Consider the following 19,497-nt stretch of genomic DNA (forward strand, 5'->3'; position numbering starts at 1 on the left):
ATATTAACAGTTCTGAGACAGCTGTATTAATGGGGTTCATTTAGGGTTAGTTTGGGGTTCATTTGAAAAAAAAGTAAGTCCAATCGCATAAATAATATTATCAACAGAGAGATTGAAAAAGAGAGAGAGTGAAAGAGAGAGAGGGTGAGTGAGAGAGATAAGAGAGTGAAAGAGAAAGAGAGAGGTTGAGTGAGTGAGAGTGAAAGAGGGAGAGACAAAGAGATTGAGTGAGTGAGAGCGAGCGAGAGAGAGTGTGTGTGAGAGAGTGTGAGAGAAAGAGAGAGTGAAAAAGTGAGTGAGAGAGAAGGAGAGAGAGTGATCTAGTGAGAGAGAAAGAGTGAGTGAGAGAGGAGGAGATAGATTGAAAGAAGAGAGAGGGTGCGTGAGTGAGGGATAAAGAGAGAGTGAAAGAGAGAGAGAGGGAGAGTGAGTGAGTGAGTGAAAGAGAGAGACAGAGAGAAAGAAAGTGAAAGAGAGAGACAGGGAGAGGGTGAGAGTGAAAGAGAGAGAGAGAAATGGAGAGAGAGTGAGTGAGTTAGTGAGTGAGAAAGAGAGAAATACACACACACACACAAACACACACACTCTCTCTCTGTCAATCAAATGACCAAGTTCATGAAGGCCGCCTTTCTCACAGACTTAAATCCCAATAAACAATCTTATATGTCAGCCATTTTGTCCTGCTTAACCAAAGCTATCACCATGCTAGCATCAAAATCCCAACACTGTCTCCTCTCCATGACTTCAGTTGGTTGGTTTAATTAAATATAATGTGGAGCCATGTTTAAAGCTGTTTGTTTGTGTGTGTTGTATGTGTTGCAGTGGCGAGTCGTAACTATCAGAATGTGCCCTTCTATACCTCCCTACAAATGAAAAAAATACTAACTAGAAATATGGTCGTCCGTGGCCGCTTTTATGTTGTATGCAAAACATAATGTCACTGCTCCATCTTCAAAATATGCTGTTGATCTAGTTATCCACATGCGTGCGCTGTTGGACAATCATTCAACAAGTGTGTGGAAAGAAAAGGCAACCAGTTCAACCAGTTCAACGAGATGCAACACTGAAGCAAAACCAGCAATACAAATGTCAAAGTTTCACTCACTAATGACGTTCACTTGAAGACAAAATACTATCCTCTCCACCAGCTGCCATTTTCAGAGTCTATCAATCGCCAATTAGCCCTAAGCTAGGTTTCGTGAGCGGGTCTTCTAGAATACCCTAGAGCCGGGATCATTCTGAGAGAACGCGCCCATAGGCTACAAATCCAAATATGATTGGTTGATCAAATTGTCAATCCAAACGTATACGCTCTCATTACATTCAATTGTCAGGGGATTCTATCAAGGAAACAGAATACCCTGGATGGAGGATATTCCACCCAGAGACAGAAATATCTGATTGGTTGCATTTTTTTCCAACATTAAACCACTCGAATGCGCAAAGCATGGACGGAAAACAACTCGGCGTAATTTAAAATTTTATTTTATTAATATTATTTTATTTTATTTATAGAATTAATCAGATATGTTTTTTAATTTTTTATCTGAGGATTCTAGGGCTGAGATTTCGCCACTGATGTGTTGTATGTGTTTAAAATGTGATCATGAGGGTTAGTTTGGGGTTAATTTGAGGTTAATTTAAGGTACATTTCAAAAATAATTTGAGTCCAATCGCAAAAATAATATCATCAATAGAGAGAAAAGACTGCCCATCGTGTTGATATATTTGTTATGTTTGTGGTGTTTGAAATGTGACCACGAGATCACTTGAGAATGAAGAGCTATCGCTCCTCATCTCTGTTTTTGAGATTCATAGGTCGCACACACACACACACACACACACACACACACTGCGTGTGTGTGCTCATGCTTCTTCAAACATGGTTGGAGTTCATGTTGCTTTCAGGCACATGGAGTCAAATGTGTAAGACTGTTGGATTCCATAGTGTTATGGCTGCGACTAGGACAAGTTTATCTACAATTTGAACCAAAAAATTATGCCTGAAGAGTGAAAATTTTGATTCTGAAGCTCCTCTCACTCTAACTATGACATCACGTGCGCTAGGTCTGAACATTCCATCCAAAAGACACCCATTATGAAATCTGAAAAAGGCTTGAAACTCTGATTTAAAATCTGTGCTAGCTATCAAAATGCCCATTTGGCCCAATATAGTCCAGAGTTTTGTTCACGTTTTAAACCTTGAATATTTTTTTTTCGTAAGTATGACGAGTCAGTCTGTGCCCAAAGTTGATTGTTTTTAAGCTCTCTCCACGCCCAAAATGCATTCATCTCTATGGGGAAATTTCTCGCCGTTTTTCCTGGTTCCCGTGGAAACCGCTGGGCGAATCTCTGACCAGATTCCCGACCAGGCCGCACATTTTGATGTATTTTTGACGCGTGTGCTTGCAACACTACGGCGGGAGTTACGCGGCAAACTTTTGTACGGAAGAAGGAGAATAAGAAGAAGAAGCCCGCAGGATTATATACTTTGTGCTGTTGCACAAGGCTTTACAGACTTGTTGCTACACAGCCACACCGAATCAGTCAATTTACACATTCACTCAGTCAGTTATTTCAGAGTCACTCAGAGTTTTTTGCATGTGTCTGTTTAAACTGTTTTACCTTTAGTCTGACATATGGGGCAGGTGTTCAGCATAATTTACCGTGGCGATCTATTTAGGTAAGAAGTGAACCTCTGTCGTGGAACTGAAAACCCAGAGTAAACCCTGAAGTTACCTCACTAACCCCAAATCTTGCTTCGTGGTACATGCCTCAGGTCAGTAATAAGATAAAACAAACAAAAGTATTCTCACTTTCTTCTACTTTTCGGTAGTATAACAGTTTTATTTGTCCAGATTTAAAGGATAATACCCTCTGAGATTTCTGCAGTCGTCCAATTACATTGGAATGAAATTTAGTTTTACAATTTAAAAATAAAACACACAGTGTTGATTATGAAAAATAATCAACACTGTGTGTTGTGTGGATTATGAAGAGTATATAGTACATTTCGTTTAATAACAAAAAAAAATTCAAATTATTTCAATACAAATTAATTAATCTACTAAGCAATTTCATTTTGGCTAAGTGCTAGCCAAAGGAGCTGTTTAATACTATGTGGGCTGATCATGAAACTGCTTGGGAAGATACCACAAGGAGGTAAGTTAGAAAATGTGTTTTTGTGAATTGGTTAAACTGACACATTTAATAAAACATTTACTTGATCAGCGTGCCTTACCTGCAGTTAGAGTGAGCTTGCACATTTTGCCACTGTGTGGATAAGCTGAAACAGAAGCATTTGATTAATATGCAGCGGAAATATATAAACAGAATTATTAATTAGACAAAACATCAGCCTACGCTATTCTCATAAATAAATTGGTCCTACCCAAAAAAATATTTCAAGTCAAAAAATCACATATCTAAATGCACAAACTTGCTGCAGTGTCTTTAGAAAGTAGGTCTGTTTTCATATGCTGTGGTGTGCCCGGCAGTGCCACTAAGCACAGTTTGTGGTTTTACTTAAAGTATTTGAACAATTATTTTGACACATTTCACAAAACTGGTGTAATTTTGCATATAGATGTAGCAAACAGCCACAGATGTTGTCAGCCCCCACCAATTGTCTAATTAAGTGACCAGAATTGAGAGACAAATGGATAATACAGTTATCAAATGCCAAATGTATAGGTTTAGATTATGAAGGACATTGTGGTGCTCATCACCCACCCACAAATACAGTTGCGCTGTTTGTGATATATGCATAGCGATATACTTAGCAGAAAAAAAGGAAATCAGTGTAAAAGTGGTTTGTTAATATCAAAGTAAAAGGTATACTTACAAATGGTGAAATAAGCGTACACTGTCTCTCTGCTGTGGGTGTGGACTGATAGATGTATTGCGGTGATGCTTTATATTTGTTGGCATCTGACGAGGTGTGACAAATATGTAGGGCACAATGTACACATTTTGAAATTGTACACTAATTAAAACTGGTTCATAACAAAAGTGTCATCATGGCTTAATTCATGGAAAATTAAGCCAACAGCAACACACCTATTTCACACTGAATTTCAGCTGTGGGTGTACAAAAAAGATGTTTCATTGGGACATTTTGGATAGCCATCCATGGGCTAAGGGTTTGAAATCTTTGTTTAATATGACCGACCTGTCTTTCATTTTTCAGAACAGGTTACTTTGTAATATTCAGGATATTAGGACCAAACTATTTCTTATGCATGAAGTAAAATGGTCAGTTGACATATGGTGTAAACCAAAGACTTATTGTCTCATAAAGAATAACTATAATGCAGAACTTTATGTTAAGTACAACTTAAACAAAAGACAAAGATCCCTATGTGCACAGTTACGCTCAGGAACATTACCATTAGCCCGAGAGACCGGTAGGCTTCATTCCACTCCAGAGGAGGACAGAATCTGTTTGTTGTGTGAGCTCGGTGAAATTGAAAGTGAGGTGCACTTTTTGTTTTACTGTCCTGTCTACGAGGACATAAGGGATGTCCTCTTTAGTCAAATTACTTCCATTTATGTTGATTTCTTTTGGCTGGATGACTATGAAAAAATCGAGTTGTGTTTTAGGAAAGGAACCTTCTTTGTAGCAGATTGTATTTGCCAGGCCTGGGAGAGAAGGCAGAATGTTTTGTTTAAGATTGAGCGGTGAAGCAACTAGTTGTTTTGTAATCAAATGTGACTTGATGAGATGTGGATCCACTGCAGCTGTATTGTTGGTGTCTTGTAAACCCATGAGGGTTGGGCACGTTTTGTGCATGACACAAAAATATCTAAAAATATCTAATATCATATCAAACACTAAAGAAGCTAAATGCTCAGTCAGAGTAGAGGTTAGATAGCCAAGTCTTTAATTGAGTCCAGTCTCATTACACTGAATTGCAATACAATCTTAAGTATACATCTCTGGCCACAATAATAAACATAACCAATAGGTTTACATAAACTTACAGCTACAGCCATTAATCCAGCCAAGTCTACATCTAAGTTTGCTGAATTGAACTATATGGATGAAAAATCAAAAAACACCACATTTCAAAAAACAATCTATAACTACTGAGTTATCTTTCACGCATGAGTTAAGGGGCTGATTTTCACCTGAAGTTATTGGCCAGTTGCTAATAGACTCCCTGAGATCAACAAATATATTTAAATGACCTGATGTTAGGTATAATTGGTATAATTGTAGGTTAATTACACAAATTATTGAGACAAAGTAACATCACGTGCACGGAAAAAGGCTAGTTTCCTTGTTGAAATGAGGAACAGCATGTCACTCACATCTAATTACAAAGTGATTGAAATTAAGCCAACAGCAACACACCCAGTTCACATGAAAATTCCTGAGCAGCTGTGGATGTGGGCTATCTGATGGGCACAGTTGTAAAACATTAATGGATCAGCGTGATAGGCATAGTGCCATTTGATATTTCCAATACATGGGGTTTTCAGGTTGTTCAGATGGGGTGGTGGTGGTTGTTGTGGTTGTGGTAGTTGTTGTGGGACAGTCACAGCACTTGCAGTATTGTTTAAAGACCAACTTTGTTTTGTAGTGTTGGATGTAGACTTTTCCATCATCACAGCTGTGAAAAGAATGTGGGTCATCAGGGTTAGAGTATTGCCCATGGCTTTGTCTATAACAGGATTTTCATGGTATATGTCCCAGTAATTTGAGTTGCCTATGGTTGTGGGAGTTGTGGTGGTGCTAGTGGGAGCTGTTATGAGAGAGTCACAGCAATTGCAGTATTGTCTAAAGACTAATTTGGTTTGGCAGACTGGTTGAGGGCTATTCCAGCCCTATCTCTCTCCTTACATCATGTCATAATGTTGTTTTACATATATCTGTTGATCTGAATGAAGTATATTAGCAACTGGCCAAGAACAACAAGGGGAAACCAGCCTTTAACTGATCATGCCTTAAGGACCTCTTGAAGGTGAAAAAAATGTCATGGAAAAGAGAAAAATCTTCAGGTTCTCTTAGGGCAGAGCAAGGGCTAAAGTAAATTTTTTTTTTGTTCACAGAATTATATCTATCAATCAACTGCTTCTGAGAAAACAACACTGAAATAACAATATGTTAATATAATAAAGGATAATTAATTACCGTACAAATCACACCATTCAAAATGAAAAAAAACAGTCTAATTCACAAAGACCAGCGCTCACAGCCACATGCAGCAGTGGAATTATTCTGGTCTTCAAACTCATTTATGTTAGGATCCATTCACTGCATGTGACGATGTTGACGATGGCTAAGTGGTAAAACCAGTTGTCCTTCAATCAGAAGACCAGGAGTTCAATCCCCCTGGGCAAGACACTTAAATTAACTTTACCCAAATTGCTCCAGTAGCTGTGCCTATGGTGTCATGATAAGTCCAGATGGCAGGCGGTATCACGAATAGAAGCCCCTGCCATTAGTGTATGAATGGGTATGAATGGGTGAATGATATGTACTGTTAAAGCGCTTTGATTGGTCAGGTTTATCAAAATTCACAAACTGTTGCAACAAAGTAACAATACATGCACAGAACAAGGCTAGCTTCCTTGTACAAACAGGGATCAGCATGTAATACACATCTAATTACTCAGTGGTTGAAACTTACCCAACAAGAACACACCCACTTCACCTGCTTCAAAGAATCTTTAAAGAATATTAAAACAATGTCCTCAATCAATGTTATAAACAATTAAGCAAATAGCACACCCGCCCAATGGGGTAAGAAATACCTACCTACCAACTAGTTTTACTTTTTTATTTATTTGGAATAAAATGCAGTTGGTCCTTTCCTACTGTAGAGAGTACCTCCCCTTCTGTTGTCTCCCAATGGGACCTTTTTAGGTAAAAAACATGTATGGTAGTTAACCTTGAGAGACTTATATATATTTATCACATTGTAATTCAATTTCAAAGATCAAGTCAAGAAAGTCGCAGTTGAAACTTAATTTCACCAAATTTAAATGTGGGTGACTGAATTTAAAAAAGGAAGTCCTACACGCCCATTTATGTCAAATATCCAGCAAGCCCTGCAACAACTACACTTCCTCTGGAAGGTCAACTGTTTTTTTCTGTGTAATAAGCTTGTGACGCTCTGCTTCAGCTCCATTGTAGAGTCCAGTCAGCCAGAAAGAGCTTTTTTTCTGTGACATATTTGTTAAATTGCATTCTGTTTTTACCACACATGGTCTTCATTAGGGCAGAAATAGTTGTATGCAATTGTTTTACTTTGTTGGTCTGACTGAGGTGATAATACTCCAAAAAGAACGGTATTAGAAGCTTCTTCACATTACAGAGACATTTAATTCAGTGTTGATATAAAATAGTCCTCGATTGGACAGTCTCACATTTGTGTTAAACTAGCTCCTAATGTGCTCTTAATTCAAGTATAAAAATGAATACCGGTAATAATAAACCCTCAATAAGAATTGTCTATACAGAAGTGCACATCTCTTCAAAATGACTAAAAACAAAGTTGTTGTCAAAGTTGTTTTCTTAATAGATTATTTTTTCCATTGCAGAGTAGTTCATCTTACAATGCAGTAGGAGACTCCTGTCTTCTAAATCCATACTTCTATTTAACACTTAAATAGACAAAGACCAACTAACATACAACAACAAAACATAGAACAAAACCAAACAAAATATTCCAAAGATTTTTCTTGATTTAGGATTTCATTATTCCCAATTTAATAATTTGGTGGTATTTTAACAGTAATTTACATTTGGACACATATACATATACATATATAGAATTTGCAACATCAGTGTCATAATTTAAGACAAATACAATGTGGCAATGGCTAAATATGAACAAACAAGAGCACACCATTACAATACGGTTAGATACACAATTACATTTAATTAAGTTAGGCATGTCAGGACACAATGATCTACACATTGCATGTTCCATTTGCGCTTGTGACAAGAAATTACCTTTTTCACACATTATTTAAAACAAATATAGGCTAACTAAGAATAAGTGATTTCATCCGGCCATAACGCAGGGTCATTCATATTTAGTGATGTTTTTGCTTGTGCAAGCATCATAGACCATTTGCTTTGATTCTGGTGACGGCAGTATATCGCCCACTCTCACCTCACTAGTGCAGCATCTTCATTCTATTCCTTTGGGCCATAGTTGAAATGGTGGTCCCTTGACTATTTACAGCACTTGCATTGTTTGTTGAAGACCAGATTTGATGGGCAACTTTCAATGGTGCCTATCTTACCAGTGCAGTTGTAATAAGAATGTCGGTCAGCAGGGTTGGGGAATAGCCCATGGCTTTTTCCATTACAGAAGTTTCCACGATTTCCTTCAGATTTGGTATTGAGTTTTGGGTCTGCTTAATGGGTGATCCCCTGGTTGTGACTATCCTGTTCACAGCACTCGCATTGTTTGTTGAAGACCATATTTGATGGGCAGCTTTCAATGGTGCCAATCTGACCAGTGCAGTTGTAAAATGAATATTGGTCAGTAGGGTTTGGGAATAGCCCACGGCTCTTTCCATTACAGAAGTTTCCATGATTTCTTTCAGATGTGGTATTTAGTTTTGGATTGGTTGTGGGAGTTGTTATGGAAGTTTTAGTTTTGGTTGGGGGAGGTGTGGTTGTAGTCAAAGAAGCTGTGGTTGTTTGAGCTGCGGTGGCAGTGGGAGTTGTTGTGGAGGTCGTAGTGGCAGTGTTGGTGGTGGGAGCTGTGGTTATGGTTGGGGAGGTTGTGCTTGTAGTCGAAGAAGATGTGGTTGTTTGAGCTGCGGTGGCAGTGGGAGTTGTTGTGGAGGTTGTAGTGGCAGTTTTGGTGGTGGTAGTGGGAGCTGTAGCTATGGTTGGGGAGGTTGTGGTTGTAGTCAAATAAATTGTAGTTGTGCGAGTGGGTAAATTAGTCTGAGATGTTGTGGTTGTTGGAGATGTCGTGGGGGAGGGTGTTGTTCTGATGGTGGTAGTTGGAGCTGTTGTAGGATGTTCACAGCATTTGCAGTGTTGTTTGAAGACCATACTTTTTTCATTTTGGTTACCTGGAACCAGGAGATTATGCAGGTGACTGATGAAGGGATAGTTGCCCTGTTTACAGAACTGTCCACCAAAGTCATCCAGGTCCAAAGACCAGACAAATGCTCCTCCAAAGTTGTTAGTTTTTAGATAACTCACCTGAGAGAAACAGGAACAAAACACAACCCCTGAAAGTCATCCTAACATAATATCTATTTAACCAGATCATTGTACAACCAGTCATTTACAAACAAATTACTGAACATAGTTGAATTACACAGATCATTACCTTAAAATCAAGGCTGTCTTTGTTGTCAAATCCAATCCACTGATTTTCTATGGTGGCATATGGAACTTTCTGATCAGCAATCACCTTGATTGTTACTCTTTCAAAATAAGAACAGGTCTGAAAAAAAGATAAAACGTCACATTTAGATTGAATGTGTTAACATAAACAGATTTCTTTTCCACCAATTACAGTAAACATGGTTAGCTCATAAAAAGGCCTTTGATGTCAATTCATTGTATGTAACCTCACAGTTTTACCTCATAATAGGCCCATAATCCTTCTTCCCCAGTGAAGCAGCGTTCCTCACCAGGACCATTGGCTGGTGCGCCAACATCACTTGATGCAGTGGAGAGATTGAAAGATCGCCCGTATGCCGCAAACCCCATGAGTAGCTTTTGTGTAGGTGCTCCCTTATCACGCCAGTACCGCATGGCATAGTCCTAAATTTTAGAAGTAAAAACAAAATTACGATGAGAGGACCTCTCTAAATAGAAAGACATTTAAGCAGTGAAAATACTAATTCCTAACTCACAACGTTAGAGTAGATTGTTTCTCCTTTGTCTTGAGATCCCTTGTATGAGGAGCTGTGATGTCTTGTGAAATTTTCCCAGGGGCCTTGAAAGTCCATTGTCCATACATTAATACATTGCAGGTACCTGAAAAATTGCAGAGGATGATCACACTGACTAAAACATGACAGCAAACAGCATAACAGCAAATTTTTGGATATAATTTATAGAATTACATTTAATCAGTTTTACCTGGCAATCTGTGCGACTTCATAACTAGCATCGATGGTTGCTTTCTCAGCAGAAACACTTGCAGTGACTATTAAGCTGTCCCGGTTGGCTGCTGTTCCTTCAGCAACAAAGGCATCTTTGAGCTCCTATACAACACAGAAACATGGTTCAGTCTCTGTTGAATATAAAATGTAATATTTCCATATATGGTAAATACAGTATGGCATATTTCTGATTATGATCTGATATTTCTGTCCATCTCAGAAGAAAAATTCCAGATCTGACCTTGCACAGCAGTGTGAATCTTTGCTTGTCCTTGGGTTGGCTTCCACATCCTCCAGGGTACCTCCAGTCAAGGTTAAGCCCATCAAATCCATTTTCTCTCAGTAGTCTGATAGCAGAATGGATGAACTTTGCTCTCTTTCGTTGTGTTGACATCATTTTACTGAATCTGGTAAATATTTGAACAAAACAGTGCTCTCACAATCTCAAAGATAAACGCAAAGCACAAAATCATGTGTTCAACTACAAATATACAGCCCTAGGCAAATGGTCTGGTTACCATGCTTTTCAGTCACACTAATATAAATGTTTTATTGTATCAGTAAACCAGTACTACTAAACATATGAGTAAATAAAAATGCATGTTAAATTGTATTTTATGAGCCTTGAGTGATTCATTTATTTGGATGCAATCAGTTTAAATTGGATTCAAATCAAACACCTGATCATTTTCAACAATAACAGAACACTGTTTAAGTAGTGCCATCTAGTGGTTTGTGGCAGGTTGCAACCATCTGAATACCCCTCCCTTCCCAAGTGTGTGGGAGAACTAAGGGGGCCTACAGGTAGGGATTGGTATTTGTATAATTTTAGTACAACTAGAGGCTTCTCTTATCAATACTCGGTTCTTCAAAATAGAATACAGTACAGTGGAAACATATTATAGTGATCACATCTGTCCAAGGCTACATGGTGGTGTAGTGGTTAGCACTGTTGCCTCACAGCAAGAGGGGCCCGGGTTCAATTCCCGGGCTGGACAGCCTTCTGTGTGGAGTTTGCATGTTCTCCCTGTGTCAGCGTGGGTTCTCTCCGGGTTCTCCGGCTTCCTCCCACAGTCCAAAGACATGCAGCTTAGGTGCATTGAAGACTCTAAATTACCCGTAGGTGTGGATGTGAGTGTGAATGGTTGTCTGTCTCTATATGTCAGCCCTGCGACAGACTGGCGACCTGTCCTCGGTGTACCCTGCCTTCGCCCATTGACAGCTGAGATCGGCTCCAGCACCCCTGCGACCCTTAACTGGATAAGCAGGTTACGGAAGATGGATGGATGGACATCTGTCCAGGTCAAATTGATAAATATAAGCGGATGAATATTATAGTCAATTCTTTATGGTTTGGCTTTATTTCTCATGGACATTAGCATCTAATTGACATATGTAAATTATCTATATGAATAAAAAGTAATGAAACAGACCACTTTCCTAACTATAGGCTTGCTGTCAATTCTTTTGCCCTTTTCCTCTCAAATGGCTAGCTCTGTGTCACTGCAGCACAGGTGGTCCATGCAAATGAACGGCGCCCTTTAGCCGAGGCTCTTCGCTTGCTTGAGTGGCATTCACTTGCTTGAGTGGCATGGCCATTTGTCTGTGCTGCCAGAACTGAAGTGGCACAGAACTGGTTGAGGATTGAAATAGTTTCAATTTGGGGGCATTACATTACTAGGCATTATCAACCCTATTGATGAGGGCAGCTTCAACCAAAGGTGCTTTTCCGTGCGCATTCCTTCATTGAGAGGCTTTTCCTGTCATAATTTCAATGTGCATGCAGCACCAGCCAGCCACAAAGCAGACTAGTGATTGCAGGCAAAGTATCAAGGGAGTGAAGTAAAAAAAGAGAAATTAATGTTAGCCTACTGTAGTTTTAAATTGTTTTACCAAATGTTGTCATGTATGAAAAGACCCCGAATGCTTTATGATTCAAATAAGTGGTGGACCAATGTAACCCCGTTTTCACTAACAAAGAAATTTAAGTTAAACGTTCTAATGGAAACATAAATGCATTTTGTGTTGGCAGATACCAAGAATACTGACCAATTTTATGTGCACATATTTGTCTGACTATGTTCCAGCAACCTGCTGTTGGTTTCACACAATATAATAAAGGTACCAGACATAAACATATATGCCTGTTGATCTTGAATTATTTATTTGCATTAATATGTTGTTGCAAAATAAATATAAACTTATTATGTATTCAAATACCAGCATCTCACCCCGCTATCTAATTTTTATGAAATCATGCATGATTTGCAAATCACAAAAATATGCCATGAATGGAAAAAGCAATTTTCATGGTTTGGAACATACCAACATTTTCTTGGTTTAACTTACTTTTGCGTGTTAAAGTTCAAGCCACCAACGGCCAACAGGGTTTTAAGCAGTGGATTTCTGTGAGAGAAATAAATTGTTCAGTTGAGCTCAACATTATTTTATGGGGCAGCCATACAGTATTCAGACCCCTTCACTTTTTCCACACATGTAGGTTTGCACTGACCTGATTTTGAGTTCATTAAAGGACTGATAACGTTGTATTTCAGTTGCACAGCTAGGGACTAGCTTGTGTTGGTGGCTAATGTCAGAAAAGGCATAAATCACATGTGTAGCGAGGTTGGAAAGACCTGAAGTGAATTACAACTCCCTCTCTTCAGCCGTAAAGGCGTCAATGCTGACACTCCACAGGCTGAGAGGAAGATCTCAAGTCAGTCCGGGAAATACGAACCAATGAATAACCTTCTTCCTCACCTCCCCCTCTCTTTTCTAGCTGATAACGCGACATCTGGGGCGGCTGTGGCACATAAGGTAGAGCGCTTGTCCCGTAACCACAAGGTTGGTGGTTCAAACCCCTCTACTGGCAACATGCCGAGGTGTCCTTGAGCGAGACACCTAACCCCAAGTTGCTCCCCGGGCGCTTCATTGCAGCCCACTGCTCCTCCGGGATGGGTTAAATGCAGAGAAAATAATTTCCCCATTGTGGGACTAATAAAGGATTGATTATTATTATTATTATTATTATCTGGAAAAGCAAACATGAAGGGATGAACTCAAGCATGCCTTTCGTTTGTATGTGTAAACAACAGCCAGGAACTAAACCAAAAAAGCTAACTGAGGTCAAAGCAATAAATTCCTTGGCTCAAGAGAACAGGAACCACACTACCTATCTCTGCAATTATTCCTTGTATCCCTGTATAACACAAAGTCTGTGAAACATTCAATAACCCCAACCAAAGAATTTCCCATTTGATTTCAGGATCATGCGGCTTTCTGGCATAGTTGTGGAGTGGAAAACAGAGTTAAATTCATTTTCATATATTTCAGATCAGACTCATCATGTGACCATATTGCCCTCCAGTGGTCAATTGGAAATAACACATATCGGACATGCATGACACTGAATTCAAATCGGTTTTGTTCTGTCCCAAAAATATTCTTTAATTTATTATCATTCATACATGTTATAAACTTACCAAAGCTGGCAATGATCAAACAGTCACCTTCAAAGTGGCAGATTATTTAGTATAACGTTAAAAACAAAGACAAACAGGTCAATTCACCCAAATAAAGTAAAAAGTAAAATAAGAAAATCCCAATGTTTTTTCACCTATGTCTGCTGGTCCCTAGCATTACAGCATTTGCAGCTCCCCAATACATTGGAGGTGAATTGAATTTTGTTTTACATTTTAGAAATACAACAGCAACAGTGTGTGTTGTGTGAATTATCTAAAATAATTGGGACAGTGTTTCTGGAGAGCGTTGCGTGTTAATTTTATAAATGCAATCATTTTGTTTTATAATTATCTTGAACTCAAAACACAGATCAATTGTAAGCACTGAATGAGGTTGCACACCAAAAAATGCATTTCAATTTAGACACGTGTTTCAGCACTCACTTTTTACGTCTTCCGAAAGTAGGTCAATTTGATATTCTTTGGTGTCTATCAGTGCCAGTAGGCAGTAAAATACGTCAGTATTAACCTAGATAAACATACAAGTTGTGATGCTTCCTCATACCACAAGTATAAGTTTTGGGAATATGATTTGTGTTGTGAAAATAATGTTGCATGCAGTTACAGGATGGTTATTATGCCTAAGTTATACTTCTGTAAAAAAAATAATTAATTTAATTTAATTGTCAAATTATCTAAACAAATTATTCATACTTGTGAAGAATATGTTTTTGCTCACTTTTGAACATATATATATAACTTGTTGAATGGTTAGGGCCAGTTACAGCACTTGCAGCTTTCGTCATAGACCAAATTAGCTGGGCAGTTTAGGATCCAGGTGATGCCATTGGCACAGCTATAATAGGAACCTCGGGCATCAGGTTTGGCATAAAGCCCACCAATCTTTGTAGCACAGAAATTGTCTTGGAATGTGGATGAAGAAGGGATTGTTGGTCTTGGAGCAGGTGTTGTGTTAGGTGGACGTTTGTTTGTAGACGGCGTCACTTGATTTGGGGTGATCGCTCCAGTGGGAAGAGGAGGAAGATCTGTAGAAAAATTGTACATTTTCTGTAGTTTGTACAGTCAAAGATCACAAATGACAATATATAATTACTGGCTGGATCACGAAAAAAGAATACAGCAATATATAATTTCTACTCACCCTGGGCTACAAGAGAGCGGAGGTAACTGATGAGGGGGTAGTTTCCCTGTCCACAGAACTGTCCATTAAAGTCATCCAGATCCAGAGCCCAGACAAAAGCTCCTCCAAATCTGTTGTCCTTCAGGTAACGAACCTGGATGAATACACCAGAAACACTTCAACAACAATGTAGGCACTTTGTCTTTGTATTTAACTGCTGGTATGACAAAAGTAATAAGCAACGTTTTGTAGAAGCACATGATTACCTTAGTCTTATAACTTTCTTTGTTGTCATATCCAACCCACTCATTTTGTTTGAACGCATACGGAACTTTCTGATCCTCAATCAGCTGGACAGTGGCCCCTTGAAGAAAAGTGCAAATCTGAAAAGAGGGTTGAATTTCAAATTTTAAAGTAATATGTTACAATGTCTGTATTCAATATTCAGAGTGCTAATATAGCAGCGAACAAAGACTTGCTATGTTCATAACAATAATAATAATCATTTTTCATACAGAACATTTCATACAGTCTATGTAGCTCAAAAAAAGTAAATTCACATTTTTAGTACAATAAAAAAATTCAACAGAAAAAAATTACATTTAACATGACAATTAATTAAATAAATTAGTTAAAATGTTTAAATTATAAAATTGTTTGAATGCATATAAGATCGTTTGAAAGACAGATTTGGGACTTTATGGAGCGCACATTCAGTGCAGTTAAAAAAGAAAGGCTTGGGGAAATGGATATGTTTTTAAATTAAGCTTGAAACTGTCAACAGAGGTTGCCTCTCTAATGTTTTGGGGTAGGTTGTTCCACAGTTTGGGAGCATAAGTAAAAAAAAACTGCATCTCCAATTTTTTTTTCGAGGGGTTTTGTGGAGCTAGACATTGTAAAACATAGTGGAGTAATGTCTACCTGACTGTACGTGAGAAGTGGATTAAGTCATACCCATTTTTGTTTTTTGCAACTAGAAGTGACACGAGAGGGTGGAGTTAAGTATAATGGAATGCTGAATTACGAAATTAACTTTTAACTTTAAATGGGACCATAATTTATTTAATGAACATCATGCTGTATGTGATGATGTGAAACTTGCGATTAAGACCATAAACTCATGTTTACAATTTTTACTGAGATAAATCAAGTAAGAAGTAACGTCATTATCTTGTTGACTTCTATACAATCAGACTTGGTTTTGCCAGCAGATAAGTTGTCCCCTGCCATTGCGATGTTGAGAGCCATGTTGAGGCAATAGATACGCTCTGTCTTTTGCATTTAGCACCTTTTAAGTTCTTTGTGATGACTTTATACCAAAATAACATGTCATGTTTAATAGTAAAATTGAGTTACAAATATAATAATAGAGATAAGAGTTATATTCAGTGAGTTGTTGCCAGTTTCACCTCAAAATAGGACCAGAAACCTGCTTCCCTTGTAAAAACACCAGCAGCAGCAGGACCACTGGTTGGTGCTCCAACCTGACTGGATTGAGTAGACAGTCGAAATGTCCTCCCATATGTCGCAAATCCCATATTTAGCTTTTCTACAGGTGTTCCCTTGTCCCGCCAATATCTCATGGCAAAGTCCTGAAATATGAACAACAAAGAGAATCCAAGTTTACAATCAAATGTTTTGAAATTAATTATTTTTTTTGCAGAAATCTGCTAGAGAAAATGCAAATGAATGCATGTTTCTATCTTCTACTTTTATGCAAACTATGGGAGTTTGGCTCATTGAACTAAACTGTTTGTGGCGCTTATCCTCTAGTTGCCACTGAACCACTGCAAATGAATATGGCACAATGAGATTAAATAATTATAGGAGAACAAGGCAATCCTGAAAGCAAGGAAAACCTGAGGGAAATGTGGTGCCTTTGTGTCATGATTTAATTTTAGTCATGTTTCAGTCCTTATCACACATATCTGATGTTTTCATCTACATCTAAAGCTACTACAAGGAACTTTCATTTTGTGTTGTTCTGTGTACAAAAGTGGTAGTGTTTCAGTTCACCAGATTCCCCTTAGAAAACCTCTCATTGTACTGCAGCAGGTTCTGATAGTCTGATAGTCAAAAATACGGCCTGGTCCTCCAGCAGCAGGGGCAGCAGAATCGGACACAGTGGCATTGATGACAAGCATTCAGAATAACTTTATAGAAATAGCGAATCTTCTACCTGATGGTCTGGTTTCCTTATGTAGTTCATATAGCATTAGTATTACATTTAGTTTTCATATATTTTGTTAAAAGTTCCTCACAGTAACTTTCAGTCACATGCTTCATGTAAATCATGATTAATTTGCTAGGTCCATTTCTATTACAATTTGTGTGTTTTGCATTTATCGAACTCAGACAAATTTAAAAAGCTTTATGTAATATTTCAACTTTCTGATGGCTGTTAATATTAGAGGAGAGAAAAGTATGCCTTTACATTCATAATGATGCAAAAAAAAAAAATTCTGTACTCACAGTATTTAAGTAAACATGATCCCCGGTGTCTTGGGATCCCTTGTACAAAGGACTGTTATGTCCTGTCACACTCTCCCAGGTGCCATGAAAGTCATACGTCATCACATTAATAAAGTCCAGATACCTGATGAATTGCACGTGAGATCAAGTTTACCAAAACATGATGACATCTAATCATGGGCATACTGTGGCGAGTAACATTTTGGTATACTTTGCCATCTCTGCGATTTCATAAGCAGCATCAATAGTTCCTTTCCCAGCCGACACAGCAGCAGAGACCAGTAATCTGGGCCGACCAGTTGCATTTCCCTCAGCCTGATAGGCCTCTAGTAGATCCTGTACACCATAGAAACATGTTAAAGCCAATTTGTAATTCATGTTTAACATAATTTGGACACCAGAACATTTTGGATATAACCTTGCATAACAGTGTGAATCTCTGTTTGTCCTCCAGAGGGCTTCCTCTAGACGCAGGGTATTCCCAGTCCAAATCAAGTCCATCAAAACCATATTTTCTCAGTAGTTTGACAGAAGACTGGATAAATGTATTTCGGTTGGCTTGTGTTGACACCATTGTTGTGAATCTGTGTAGGATTTTGGGGAAAAAATTGCTTTCAAAAACGCATAATTACAATACATTGATCTTTATTGATTGTTTTCTGGTTAATATCTCACTTCTGTGTTCCAAAGTTCCAGCCTCCGACTGCCAACAGTGTTTTAAGATTTGGATTCCTATGGGAATATATACATTTAGTAGCACCAATCACTATTTTGCACAACAATTTTAGAAGATGGTGCTTAAAACATTTGGACTGACCTCTGTTTGAGTCCATTAAAAGATTTATACAGTTCATCATCATTCCATTCTATGGTGACCAACTCATTTGCCTCGTTAATACCAGAAAAGGCATAGATCAGGTGGGTACACAGGTTTGGATCAATGTTTTGAGGCATAAACTTCCCATTACCAGGTCGGTATTGGGACCAGTTGGTGAAATAACACACCAATCTGGAGGACGACACTATTCATGGAATGGCAGAAATTGTTTTCAATGAGCTTTGAGGATAAATCAATAACTTTGTTAAGTTGCTACTAAGGTTGTTCAATATTAATTATTGTTTTAACTCATAAACTCACCCAAACTGGCAAAGGACAGACAAAGACCTTCAAAGTTACAGATTTAGTTAGTAAATATAAGGTAAAACAGATTTTGTGAAACAATTGACTTTCCATTGTGCCTTACCTGCAATTAGAATTAATTTGCTCATGGTGGTTCCGGTTGGATGTGCTCTTGTCTTGTCAAGAAAAGAGGACTGAATATTTTTTCTGGTGATGAAGATAAACACAAGCCATGATAATAATTAACCAGAAACAAATTGACAAACCAATCGTCCCAAAGTTTTGGACTTTAAGCTGTTGCATCATCCAGGAAAATTCAAATAACATAAATTGGTCATAGTCAGTTGACAAATAATACATTTGTTACCTTCAAATTTACTAACATCTTTTATCCTTGGGGTCAATTTGACCCCTGCAATTTAAACCTCCAGAAAATGATTATAATTAAAATTGTTACCCAAGTTTATGTGTCAGGTACTTTATGTTTGTTTGTTGACTACCTAAATAGCCCTTTAAATAAAACAACCCAAAACAATTTCTGTTATCAAGAATAGTAACGTATTATGTTCAATTTGCCCCCAGGAAAAACCTTCCTTTTCATTAGTACGAGTACGGGCATACGATGTAAAAAAAAGATCACATGTAACGTTATGACCATTCAGTCCTTCAGCCATGTCAAGTACCACCCTCATGCCCTGCTTTTTGTCAGGTGCTTCCCCAGGGGATTTACCAGTGTACACCTGCATATTCCAGGCATAGCTGGACTGTGCATCACATGCTGCCCATATTTTGATACCGTATTTGGCCGGTTAGCTCGGCATGTATTGTCTGAAGAGACAGCGCCCACGAAATGCAACCAGACATTCATCCACAGTCACGTGGGGGCCTGGATTGTAAAGAAAGAGTAATCGCTGAACCCACTTGTCCCATACATCCCGTATTGCTGCGAGTTTGTCCCGCTCTCGTCGGCCCGGCCTTGTTTCTCTGTCATCAAAGCGTATGACACGGGAGAAAACATGGAATGTGTTTAGAGACATGGTGGCTGGAAATATTGCCCTTCCACTGTCAGCAGCCAAAAGGCTTGCTGACACTGAAAGAGAGAGCACACAGAGCACCAAGAGAAATGGTTTAGAAGGCTGCTGTGCAAACTTTTATATGTTTGTTCCACCCCTATGTTGTGTGAACTATCAGTGGTTCTCACACTACTACAG

General features: G+C 38.4%; 2 protein-coding genes across 2 annotated transcripts; both read right to left on the reverse strand.

Moving 5' to 3' along the window:
* Positions 1–7,735: 7,735 nt before the first annotated feature.
* LOC129099497 (chitotriosidase-1-like) lies at positions 7,736–12,886 on the reverse strand. Its single transcript, XM_054608751.1, has 9 exons — positions 12,853–12,886; positions 12,605–12,728; positions 12,442–12,498; positions 10,334–10,499; positions 10,070–10,194; positions 9,841–9,964; positions 9,566–9,748; positions 9,309–9,425; positions 7,736–9,178 (listed from the first exon to the last, which is right to left on the reverse strand). Exons 1-9 carry the CDS (start codon positions 12,884–12,886, stop codon positions 8,375–8,377), a joined length of 1,734 nt encoding a protein of 577 aa, XP_054464726.1. The 3' UTR covers positions 7,736–8,374.
* Positions 12,887–13,513: 627 nt separating this feature from the next.
* Positions 13,514–18,484, reverse strand: LOC129099619 (acidic mammalian chitinase-like). The gene is made up of 11 exons (XM_054608927.1): positions 18,411–18,484; positions 18,305–18,331; positions 17,984–18,188; positions 17,842–17,898; positions 17,585–17,750; positions 17,378–17,502; positions 17,167–17,290; positions 16,104–16,286; positions 14,961–15,077; positions 14,716–14,848; positions 13,514–14,599 (listed from the first exon to the last, which is right to left on the reverse strand). The coding sequence occupies exons 1-11, from the start codon at positions 18,433–18,435 to the stop codon at positions 14,325–14,327; spliced, it is 1,437 nt and encodes a 478-aa protein (XP_054464902.1). The 5' UTR covers positions 18,436–18,484; the 3' UTR covers positions 13,514–14,324.
* Positions 18,485–19,497: the final 1,013 nt, after the last annotated feature.

The sequence above is a fragment of the Anoplopoma fimbria genome, chromosome 12 (genome assembly GCF_027596085.1).
Source record: "Anoplopoma fimbria isolate UVic2021 breed Golden Eagle Sablefish chromosome 12, Afim_UVic_2022, whole genome shotgun sequence".
Taxonomy (NCBI): Eukaryota; Metazoa; Chordata; class Actinopteri; order Perciformes; family Anoplopomatidae; genus Anoplopoma; species Anoplopoma fimbria.